Below are 12,337 nucleotides of genomic sequence, written 5' to 3'. Positions count from 1 at the left end.
TACACTGAAGCTCCTTAAACTCTCGTAACAAGTATGCAGGTTTTAACCCACCATATACATACACTGCAACAAAGCTTCGTAGACCTACAAACGTGCTTGAACTCTGCCACTTGGAGCCATCTTTGTGCTCCAGTCCATGACCACATGCCTGTCACTTCTTCTGGAATGACAGAATGTACATGTGCATCACCTGCACACTGAGAGAGGAAAGCTTGGCCCAACCCTAATTTAGTGATCCCCAGAGAAAGGTCAGCAGCCAGAGCGACCCTGCCAGCCAGTCACTGGGACAGCACAGGGCACACAGTTCTCCCAGTTTAGACACACTTCTGTAGTCAGCAGTAGCCTTTCAGTTGTAGGAAAGGCTGGAGAGTTATACTGCATGCCATCACAGTCTCTAGACCTCATTCAAGAATCATTTTGAAGTCAAAATAAATTTTGACTTCATTGTGACTGTCCATGGAGAGAGGTGAGCAAGACTGAGACCTGCTGAGACTTAATGGCAAACAAACCTAGCAGTAGACTTCACCACACTTTTCTTGATTTTTATTATTTTAATTAATGTCCATTTGAAAATTTTGATAGTATTTTCATTCCTGTGTTAGAATAAACTAAAAAGTACTTAAATGCCAAGTACTTTTCAAATAAATAATTCATAAGATACTGAAAGTAGTTAAATGACCTCTGAAATTAATTATAGCAATCTTTTTACAACAGAAAAATTTCAGTTTTAAACTCAGTAATCTTCAAAAGACATGACACAAAAGAGATTTTTTTTTGGGGTGTGTCTTTGCTTAAAATTAGAAGAGGTGATCATAAGACACCTTTTCCCAGATCTGAGAGACATGGAAAGAATCAACTCGCGCTGACGAAGTCACCACCACTGGGTTTGATCTTGCTGATATGACCAGAAGGAAAGATTTTCTGCTCCTGACTGACTTACTCCTCCTTATCAGGTCATAGTTTACTTGTGGTACTTTCATCTATACCCATTACTGTAAATACAAGCTCCTGCTCCACCAACCTGCTTTGAAACACTTTTGAAACCTGCTCTGAAACATCTCTTTTACCTTCTCTATTCATTTCCATTCTTTGTTAATCAGACTGTGTCTTCAAAAGGCCAACTATGAGAACACTCAGTACTTAATCATGCTAATCTATAACACTATATGAACAGATTTCCCATTTTATCTTCCTGCACCCAGAATAAACCTTCATTCTCTTTCCCCATGTTCTTTTTCTGCAATCTATACTATAGTGATTTTTTCTTATTTTTCTCATATTACGTCTATGAAGAATTTATGATTTTATATGAATTGTTTTCTGACACGTGCCTTTGGTTGCCATGAGTTAGACTCCATAAGTTAACACTTACCTGTTTATAAAAAAACCCAATCAACTGTGAAATGAATTATTTCAACTGTACATATTCCATATGAGCTCTGATATAAACAGTAAATCCAGAGTGTTCAACAGCAGCAGTTTAGAGATTAACCTAATTACAGGCCATTAAACCAGGAGAATGTAGCCAATTGCATTTCTAGCAGCCTGCACAGAACAGCAACAGTTAATGATGATTTGATGGTTTTCTAGGACTTTGGAACAAATACTTGGCTTTTAGTCTGAGAGCAATGCTGGACATTCCTGTCTGATGCTTGGGGGATTCAGCCAACTAACAGATACATTTGGTGAAGAATCTCATTCTAGTCATGCCCTCCCTTCCTAATTTCCCTTTTCACTGTTTTGTCGTCTTTGCCTGTTCCTCAGGGAACCGAGTGATTGATAGCCTAATCCAATGACTGTATTACAGCTGCCTCAACTTGGACTCTTTTCCTTATCATTAGCAGTTAGCCTATGGTTAAATTCACAGCTCACTGCTTGGTACAGCCCCTGAGATTTAAGGGTCTGGCCTTTAGAAAATATTTAACATAAAATTGAAATCTTGACATACTGAGAATTCAGTTCTCTGCAAGGCTTCTTTAATTAATCCAGTGTACTGTACCATTGTTCTATATGAGGCTCTGACATGGTGAACTGTTACTGAAGCTCACAGAGATGTGTAATTCTAAATTAAACACTCACTTACATGTACCTACACTGCATTTGTTTCCCAAGTACATGTGCATGAATGTGAAAATTTAAATCCAATCTCTAACAATAATAAACCACAAACCAATTACACTCAAGGAGTAAAGACTCCTCATTCATTTCAAGCTTAGAATGAGCTTTTTTTCAAAGTAGGAGGAGGAGAAAACACAGCTTTGTTCAAATGCTCTGTGTAAAGACTCCTCCTTCATTCTTTCTCCAGGACTCATTTCATCTTTTGGTGAATGAAATCAATTATGATCATTTTTAATCAATGTGCTAAAAGTGCAAAGTGTTTTCTTTGTGGGAATGAAATTGGCTAGAAAATATTAAAAACTGAAAAAATATGCTTAGTTCTCTAACCTTATTTAGAGAATAATACTTATTTTTAAATAGCTATAGGAAGGATGTAGACCTTGATCTATGCTGTAAACCTTTGCCCTACTTCCAGTCAGTCGATGAGCTGCAAGCCTCTATGAAAATGGCAGCTGAGTCCCAGATGAAAAATTATGCATCTCATAAACTGCTATTCTGCTGAAATGTCAAGCTATGGCAGGGCTGTACCTCAAATTCAGCACTTGGCATTTTCCTTCTGTCTGCTTTGTTGCCATGAAGCAAACATGAACAGTGAGGATTTGTGTAGGGCAGGTAGCAGGCGAGCTCCCTGTCAAAAATCTATTATTAGGGCTCTGATCTCTCCTGCACAGACCAGTGATGGCAGTACACTAAGAGAAATCAGACTGCTGCAAGGACACGACAGAAAACAGAGGACTCTTTGTGAATCCTGACATAATATATGCAAATAAGGGCTTTTAATGGCTGGGCTACATTGAACAGGAATAATAAAACAAAATTAAAATTGTACTATGGCATATATTTGTTTTTCACCCCTTTCCACACTGTTTTATAAATATACGTTAATGTAAATAGTCTTTAACTCTTGGTAAATATTTATACTAAACTGGAGTGCCTAAGCATACATACATTTTGTTTTGTTTCCAGTGACGGGCAGCTTTTCATTCATTTCTATTGACCAAAATCCACACTGCACTGTCACTGACAGAACTGTGATGAGTAAAGTGAATGCTCTTAGTTGGTTTTTTCACTTTTCTTTTAATCATGTGTCATTGAATTAAAATGAAAAGGCAGCCTTTATTATTGTAACTTCAACTTTTTCTCTTTCAATATAATTCATACATTTCAGATTAGAATATATGTCTCTATTAATAAAGTCAATATACATTTTAATTTAATAACTCCTGAAAAGCATTCCCTTAAATGCCACAATTGCTCTTGGACAGTGTTTTTCTGAAAAAACAGACAGCTCCGCTAACTTCAGAAAGTAACTAAAATTAACTGTCTCTGCTGTTTTCCAATAATTTCCAATTATTCCTGTGTTTAATGACTGAATCCACCACCTAGATATCCTCCTTCTGATATCCCTTGTGGGCAGCTATGAAGTAATAGCACACAGCTTCCTGAATCTCTTCTTCTGGAAAACAAGCACATGTACTCGCACATGCTGTACAATAATTTGTGCAAATAATGCCAAAGTACTACAGCATATAATAAATGGACAAAGCAATAACAGCACACAGACATGAGGTATTTGAACTGCTACTGTAAAATACTGCAATATTTCTGAAACAAAGCATTAAAAGAATACATAGTGAGTGCACCGTAGAGAGATTTGCTTTTAACCTAAGTTTTTCCTAAGTCCAGTGTATGGTTTTATAAATTTATCCCCTAAGGATTTGGCTTCCAGACAAAAACAAAGAAACAAACAGATGACAAAGAACAAAAAACCATGGAAATTTAAACAGAAGCTCTGCTCTATTTTGCCTGCAATAGATATCCCATTGTGCTGCAATGTGATGTGTTTTATAAAACACATCTGGAATATGGAAGCACAGTATGAAAGCTCATGGAAAAAACCTTTTAAAAAAATTAAAATACATTTCAAAGAAAGAAATCTTAGGGAAGTGTGCAGCTGCTGACAGTATATTAACATTTCTCAGAAACCTGGCAACTTTTTCTGGTATCTATAAAATACCAGAATAAGCATTTCCAAAATAATTTACACATACACAAACTAAAACACGTCTTTCAGAGCCAGAGGTCGTAATTCTTTGTGAGGATAAAACCTCCACTATTTGCCTCTTTTTAATAGACAAATACCTTGCAAATACTCTTCCAATTTATAGGAAGAACTCATGACCAAATCTCACATATTCTACATTCTTAAACCTGAAATACTGCTAGATCCATTTTAAAAGCTTCTTAATGGAAATCGAACTGTCTCTAATGCTGCAAACATATATGACAGTTACACTGCTTGAAAAACTGTATCTTAATTTTAATATTTTTTCTTTCATCATAAGGGCTAATTTCCTTAATCATATTTTGTATGGACTTCATTAGGATAACTACACTTTTTGAGTAATGGGAAGTTCCTCTAAATTTATTTTTAAAAGATTATTTTAAAAAAATGGATGAAGACTGGGGGATCCTCTAAACACAATGTCCTCTCAGATAACAGGGCCACAAAAATCTGCAGGGCTACAACAGCCTTTAGACTGCACTGATGCTCCACAGTGCAGATTGGAAATTAATTTTCTTTAGAAAACAAAAATATATCAAAATTAAAGTGAATTTTTTCCTGAAAAAAAAAAAATATATATACTTTGTCAGAAGGAAAGAGGTGAAAGTAGAAGAAAAACCTAAGAGATTTTATAAAGCTCAATATTTGTAGGGTAAACTTGGAATCCAGGAGGGCCCAGCTATGACCTGGGCTCACACCTGGGATTTAAATCTGGCTCTCCTCATGTTCAGGTCAGCAGGCTGTGCTAGTATGAGTGTGTGTGTGCTGTGAGAGCTGTTTCACTTTGTATTAATAATTCAGTATTTGCAGGGAAGTGGAGAAGAGAGGGACTAGTCCTACAGCCTGGTCGCCAAACCTGGGATACCGGGATCCCTCCCTGTCAAAACCAGCCAAGAAACAGGAGGGTAGAAAGGAGGAAACAGGGATGCCTCTTGCAGCTTAGCAATTTTCAGCTGATCAAATTAGATCAAAACAGGAAGGTCACTGCCCGAGCACTGGCTGGCAAGAAAACACTGACTGTGACAACTCAAAACTAAATGGGGCAAACTTTTCTTCTTATTATTTTTCTTTATGTTAGATAAACCGTAGGAAACTATGTGTGATTTTGTAATTTAAGAGGAATTACAAAAAAAAATTCCTGCTTCAAAAATGAAGAATGAACTTCTTGCATACAGCTGCTTCTGCATGAGACAGACAAGAAGAGAAGGGATGAAGAGGCCAAGGGGAAATTTATATGGAAAACATTTTGTCAGTACATGGCCACGTAGGAGGACATTTTTGATAACTGGAGGACAGGGACGTCTGTCAGTCAAAATGTTGGGCAGCTGCTGGGGCAGGGCACTAACCCATCTTTGTTATTTGCTCTTTGTTGGAAACTTTCATCAAACTCAGAGGAGGGAGTCTGCATTCACCTGGAGAAGGCAACCTGCACTTCTCTAACACAGTGAATTTATAAATCTCTGGAGAACACTGGTCCTTTAAGAGACCAACTTCTTGTTCTGTGACCTGGTCACTGCCAGGGTCAGCAGACAGACACAGGGGCTGGGTAATGCTGAGGGTCACCACTGTTGATCCAAGGTGCATTTCAGACCTCACCAGGACACCTCAGGGGACCCTGTGCTGAGACCTCCAGGGCTGGGGCCAGCTCCCACCTCACCCACGGTCACACAGCACCATGAGCGTGGCACCCTGAGGGACAGAACTCCTGCCTCCCTCACTGTACCTCTGGGCCATGGGAGCATCACCGCCAGTCCACAATCTATGAGCATGGAAAAATCCAGAAAGCCTGATCCAGCCTGGCTGTGTGCTGTATCTGCCCAAGGTTTGTGCACGACAGAACAAGAATGAACCAGCTGTGCTTTGGGAAAACACGCTGAAAATGAACCAGACTTATTGCTTCTATAATAGTGCTGCCTTTCACTTCAAAAATTAATTCTCTCTTGAGAGGAATTATTTGGAAAAAACAACAAAACCTTACTGACTCTATCAAATAATAAAATAAAACAAATGTATGCACATCAAAATAGAAACCCAATATGTTACGCTGTGAAGCGACTTTGATGCCAAGACCACAGAGCACTTCCCACCAAGCCTGTAGGCATGTAAGTGGTGTTCCTGCCATTCCACAGACAGGGGAAACAGAGCACGGAAAGGTCAAGTGTCTGGCTGCAGGCCACGTGTCTCCGCCGTGGCACAGCTGGAACAGGAGTACGGCCACCCTGGCCCTTGCTCTGACAAGATGACACACTCTCCCACTTTTTGTCTGCTTGTAGGCATGCTAGCTCTCCTGATTTAAAATTGCTTCCCTGCTTTTGGAAATTTGTATACTGCTACACCTGACTGCTGAGCAGGAAGTATTGCAACATGCTGCCGAGCGATTGACTTTATTGACTCTGTGGCTTTCTTTTGTGCAAGGAGTTGTGGCATTGGGACCCAGTGATGACTCTTTCAAAACACAATAAATTGACAACACTTTCAGCATTTTAAATATTTTTTAAATAAGCAGATTTGCATCATAGGTAATGGTGCATCCTAAAATGTAATTTTCTCTCTCTGATACACAAAAAAAATTCAGGAAAAAAAATTATACTTACACACATACACACACACACATATATATATAAATAAAATAAAGAAGTAACTTTTCTTTGGGTCCATTTAGTATTGTAAACCACAGAAATGCTCGATCATCCTCACAGCTGGACATGCAGGTGCCACTGTAATTTACATTGCATACATGTTTCAAATTTGTGACATAGACACGCTTCTCTAAAATGCAGCCATTTTATAGATTTTATTAGGCAGAATTACGGTAGGAAGGAATATTCACAAATTGCAACTTAAATGAGAAAATGTGAATGGTGTTACTTATATAAAATACTACTGCAATAGTTCTTTTATTAATTTTTAATGCACAGCACCCACTGTGACCTCCTTTATTCTTTTCCTGTCAACATGGAAGGCTAGAGAAATTGAAATGGGCTTTAGCTGTTCTCTTCTTGTTCCCCTCTTCCTCCCATTTTACATAATATTAAAATATAACATCTTATTGGACTGTCACTGTGAAACTATTACGCGATAGGCATAATGATTTTTTCTGATTGTTATCACTTTCTTACTTTTCAGCTTTCTCTAAAAAATTCCAAATTCTATGTAGTTATCTAAGGCAATAACGCAATTTGCCACTGAATACACTCATCTGAATTAAAGTTTGTTTAAAAGTCATCTTTTGCTACATTTCCTATGGTTCTCTAAGGATAACACCAGTCACATAAAAGAAAGGATATTTTTGCCTCTCTGGTCTCCTCTGATTACTTTTTTGGGTTGAGGTAGGAGGTGGGTCCAATAGAATAACATTTGACTCAACTGGGAGGATGCTATTACTTCTTTTATGCACATTTACTGCTACTTTTATCACCAAGGAGACTAATCTCCATACCAGTAAAGCCAAGAAACTCACAGCATTGTCTTCAGGGCCAAGTTTGTGTTGTCACAGCAAGAGAGTTCACAGGGTCAATAGATTAATACATTAGTGTGCACCGGCACTGAACTGGAGTGTAAAAGTTTTGCAGCTGGTTTGAAAATTAAACTGTGAAGCGGGAGTGGAAAATATGGGCTACACAAGATATTCTTATATATCTTGAGGAATAGGCTACAAAAATATGCATACATTTGCCTAATACTGTCTATCATTTTTACCACAGTTGGGAAGAGGAGGAAATAACCTCTCTGGAAAAGGTGCACTTAGTGGGAAGGAGCAAGGAAGGCTGGAGATTGGGCTATGAAACATACACTGCATTTGGATTGTTGATATTTCCCCCTGCGATGCCCTTTCATTAGCCTCTGTCTAACGTGGGGCCTGACAATTGTGACAGGATGAAAAATTTGAGGAAAAGCGAGGGTCACGAGGGAAGAGATTTCCTTCCCTCTCCAGTGACCCTATCACAGTATTCTGATGCAGTGCTTTACCATTAAGGAAAGGGCAACCCAAGAGCCTTCACACTTAATCTGTTCCATCTGTCATGACTTAGAAACATTGACCAGCAGTGAGCTTTAAGGACTCGGTGCGACTGCAGACATGATATTCTAGCCCACTACAAGGACCTCCTGATGTTTTGAAAGCCTCCAAGGAAGTACCATGCATCAAAAAGGGCAACACCTACCTGACATGCCACCATATGTGGTCCTCAGTCCTCGACCAACTGCTGGCCAAGGTGTGCTGTCTGCTTTCAGTCCCATCAGTCCTGACACAGTGTTGGTGGCTGTAACACCATCTGCGCCACCTGTGAAAGAAAAGGTCAGTCGCTTTTTGTTAAATCATGTGTATAAGAACAAGAGAGGATAAAATACTAAAGAAAACCTGTGAAACTCTGAAATAACTAGAAATTCAAATAAACAGCTGGAGAGCAAAAGCAACAAACTGCAAGGGGATGCACAGAAAGGTCCTTATGACCAATCCTGGGAGAACAAATTTAGCACTAGCTTCAAGGCAGGCTGCATCAGCTGAAAGAGCTGTAAGGGCTATAAGACAGCATGTGGAAATGCTGGGGCTGACAGGCAGATCTCTGCCCTTCAGCTGTGTGGGATAGAACCTGCTACAGCAGTTGTTCAACACCTGAAGTTACCCCAAAACAGTGGCCACCTCCTCCAAGCTTCTGTGCAGCAAGACAAAAGAAGCAATGTGACGAAGAAACAATTACCATGGTTCTAAATGATGGATTAATACACCTACTTGCAAACTTACTTTCTGCCACTTTGTGCATTAAACTCTAAGGAAAAAAAAAAATACCTTCAAGTAGTGTATTTTTGTTTTCTCAGAACACACACACCATTTTCACTACTTAATATAGGAACAGGGGGATTTATAGTGGTATGGTAAGCATATAAATATGACTGAATTAAGAGCGTACAGGAAAACACTATACAATTTATTGTTAACAGTCTAACATGGTTCTCTTCATATATTGCTCTATTCCAGATGCATGAACAAAATTAGGAAATCTTTGATCACTGTGCTTATTCTAAATACATCAAACAAAATATTTTCCTATTAGTTTCTGTTATCTGTTATTCCAGCAATGTTCCTATCTTAACCCATGCAGCAAATCAGTAAATCTGCACAACTTGTGCACTGGAGGCACTCACCTTCCTGTGCAGCCATTGCAATTTTCACAATATCAGTGACATTTGGGGTCAGTTTGGCAAAGAAAGGAATGTGAACAGCTTGTCTAACCCAGCGACAGATGTTTCGTACCAGCTCTGGATCCTGTTCAAATAGGCCAGATAAATATAGAACATAATTAAAAGTAGTATGAACAAAATGTATATTAAGGAAATAGAAAACTTTGCTCTAAGTGGCTATGCTGCAATTTTGTAAAATTGCACATCAGAATTGAGCTTCATCTCATTAGGTAACTTATTTCAGACACACCAAGTAACTGCAAATCCACTACAGAAAGGTTTGTGAAAAAAAGGAATTTTTTTTTTTTTTCAGAAGACAAAGATATCACAAAATGTTCCCTTCCCAGAAAGAGGAAAATACCATTTTGGATGACAGACTATTTTACCCATTTCTTTTAAAAAATAATTTTCAGTTTTAATGACTTACTCTATGTAAGGTACATTAAAAACAAGCATTATCCTATAAAATAATGTGAATCTGAAGCATTGTTTGATCCTGCCTTGATCAGAACAAGGATGAATCGAGGTTGCAGGGCTATCAGAATGCAATTCAGCATTTCTGAACTCTGAGAATAACTTGGGATGGCCATAGTGTAAATGAAAGATCAAAATCTCTGTTAAAGCCAGAAATCGAAATCTTCAAGTGTTAGCTTTTCCGGATTTCCAGTCATTTACTTCTCTTATGGAATACATCTCATGTAGACAGTAATCAGCTACCCTTTCCACTGAGGACAGCTCAGTGGAACTAACACCTGCATCTGGCACATACAAGGGTTCTTGCTCAATGTAATTCTTGTTTTATTTTTCTGTGGGCAATTCGTAATGCTCTTCAACAAGTACCTTAAAATTTGCAATACTGATGCATGGAGAACCTGGTGCATGTTCTGGTTAAAAATTGAATGGTGCCACTACAAGATTCAGCACAATATTACCTGTGGGTGGGCTAATCAGTACTGCAGCAATTATTTACTTTTACTAAGTCTTTATCACTCTCTCAGATAATTAAATCTGTCATATATGAATAATCTTCTCCCATTTGGATACTGTAAAACTCAGAAAGCTGCACTGCTATGTAGTAACTGAGAATGGGATGAGACTAAATGAAATTTAATTTAAAACAATCCAGCGGACACCAAGGTTGCCAATCTAGTGAACACAGGAAATATCCCCTTGTTGTTTTTCCTTTTTACACCAATGGCTAAATACAAACAAAAACCCCACAGGCTGTGTTCCTAGAAAGTACACAGTGCTTGACATGAATAGTAAAATCTTAAGACTTAGCTCTGGCATCCCAATAAAAGCGGTGCTCTCTCGCCCATGCAGCTGCCATGAAATATGCATGAAACGCTGCACCGGCAGTATGAAAGTAGTTGCAGCTTTGACTTTCATTTCTGTTTTGAATTTCCTTGAGGCCCAATGCAGAAATGAGAGACCCTCTAGAAGACATGAATTGTATATCCTTTATGTTAATTCTTCTCCTTAGAAATCCTTGTGATAATGTTCAGGATGTTGGCACCACATAACTCATTATGCTGACTTCGTTGTGCTTACAGTGCTGCCATAAAAATTCTTACTCTAACACACACTACTGCCTTAAAAAATGCAATTATTTTAAACCCCATTGAATAACTTTTTGGGAGACATCTTTCATAAAACCCAGTTTTCATCCTACCTAAGACAATTTAACTAGTTCGTCTTTCATCATAAACCATAATTGTTTGGTTTTTTCCCCTGAAAGTAAGTGAAGATCTTTATTTTCTATCAGTTCTATTTCTGACAAACCAAGATTAATGCAATTAATGCAATGGAATGGTCTTCTATTTCTCATGCTAGTAAACAGTTTAAATATCTGATTGCACAGCACATGATTAGAAAAAGCCCTTTTGAAAGGCTCACTTGCATCGGCCTTGGAAAACTGCCCATTTTTGGTCTCCATAAAATCACAGATAAATTAATAGGAAAATAATTCAAAAATTCAAGTGAAGGAGGTAAAATCTTTCACCCTATTTCACTTAATATTCCAGGGAAAAAAAAAAATGAATGTTTAGAGAGTAATAACTGAAAAAACAAAACAAAAGTTAAAACAGTGCTCTGTTGTATAGTGAGACAGTTACTGATAGAAATTGGAAAGGTGATGAATTTTATACAAAAAAAATTAGAACTCCCATTAAATTTGACAATTCTGAACAGAAACAGGTATTTCTGAAGGTAATTTCCCCCCCATAATGTTTTATACAATTAATTTGCACATTAAATAAATCTCATACTGAAGAACATGCTGGTTAACTCTAAAAAATGTCAGTTTACCCTTGTGCCACACCCATGTGATGTATCTTGCTGCTTCCCTTTACAGTGTGAATCCTACAATGGAGTTGTGCTGGAATATCCAGATGAGCCTTTCTTCCACCCTCTTCCTCCTCGTTCTGCCTCCAGAGCCTCCTGCTCGGGTTGCTCCTGATACAGTGAACACCAGAAAGGCACCTGAGCCCCCTCTCCCCTCCCAGCAGTGACACTGGGAGTGCCCAGTGGGCACAGCCTGAGCATCCCTGCTGCCAGAGGGATTTCTGTCATGAAGTCACTGCCTGAGAATACCAGAGCTTTTGCGCTCTACAGACAAGACAACTAATGTATTTGCAAAGGGGAATAATACCCTCACCACATTTTGTTTAATTTCACGTTTTCTTCTTTAGATCATTAAGAGAAGTCATTTGTTAATTTATAAATTTTGTAATTTCCTACTCTATTTGCACTAAGAACTTGGAAAAATGCATTCTAAGCAATTAGATGGCTGAAACCAGAAGATATTGATGTCACTGGACAGAAAATTTTCATAGGAAATGAATAAACTACATTTGTATAATCCATGGAAGTTCACTGTATGGTGCACAATTTCCCCATAGAAGCTTCCTTGCCTTTAGACTAAGACCAAATTGCAGAGGTCACACAACAAAACACTTTTGAGAAACACTAAAT

The 12,337-nt window shown here is 38.3% G+C and overlaps 1 protein-coding gene across 9 annotated transcripts in view; it reads right to left on the bottom strand.

Annotated features, from left to right (window-relative positions):
* The window catches only part of DPYD (dihydropyrimidine dehydrogenase), a 331,722-nt gene that overhangs the window by 76,494 nt on the left and 242,891 nt on the right, over positions 1 to 12,337 (bottom strand). For 4 of the 9 annotated variants that reach the window (XR_013183267.1, XM_054638674.2, XM_077182188.1 and 1 more), the window contains exons 17-18: positions 9,329 to 9,449; positions 8,347 to 8,466 (exon numbers count right to left, since the gene is read on the bottom strand). Coding sequence is in view for 4 of the 9 variants with exons in the window: in XM_054638674.2 (XP_054494649.2) it covers positions 8,347 to 8,466; positions 9,329 to 9,449 (241 nt within the window). In the remaining 5 variants the exon portion in view is untranslated. Of the gene's footprint in view, positions 1 to 8,346; positions 8,467 to 9,328; positions 9,450 to 9,650; positions 10,801 to 11,671; positions 11,819 to 12,337 lie in introns of those variants that run through there. The other 5 variants (XR_013183271.1, XM_077182189.1, XR_013183268.1 and 2 more) reach the window with 4 other exon arrangements.

Source organism: Agelaius phoeniceus, chromosome 8 (genome assembly GCF_051311805.1).
Source record: "Agelaius phoeniceus isolate bAgePho1 chromosome 8, bAgePho1.hap1, whole genome shotgun sequence".
Lineage (NCBI taxonomy): Eukaryota > Metazoa > Chordata > Aves > Passeriformes > Icteridae > Agelaius > Agelaius phoeniceus.
The sequence above is the reverse complement of the archived record's forward strand: the minus strand, read 5'-3'. Positions and strand labels throughout refer to the sequence as shown.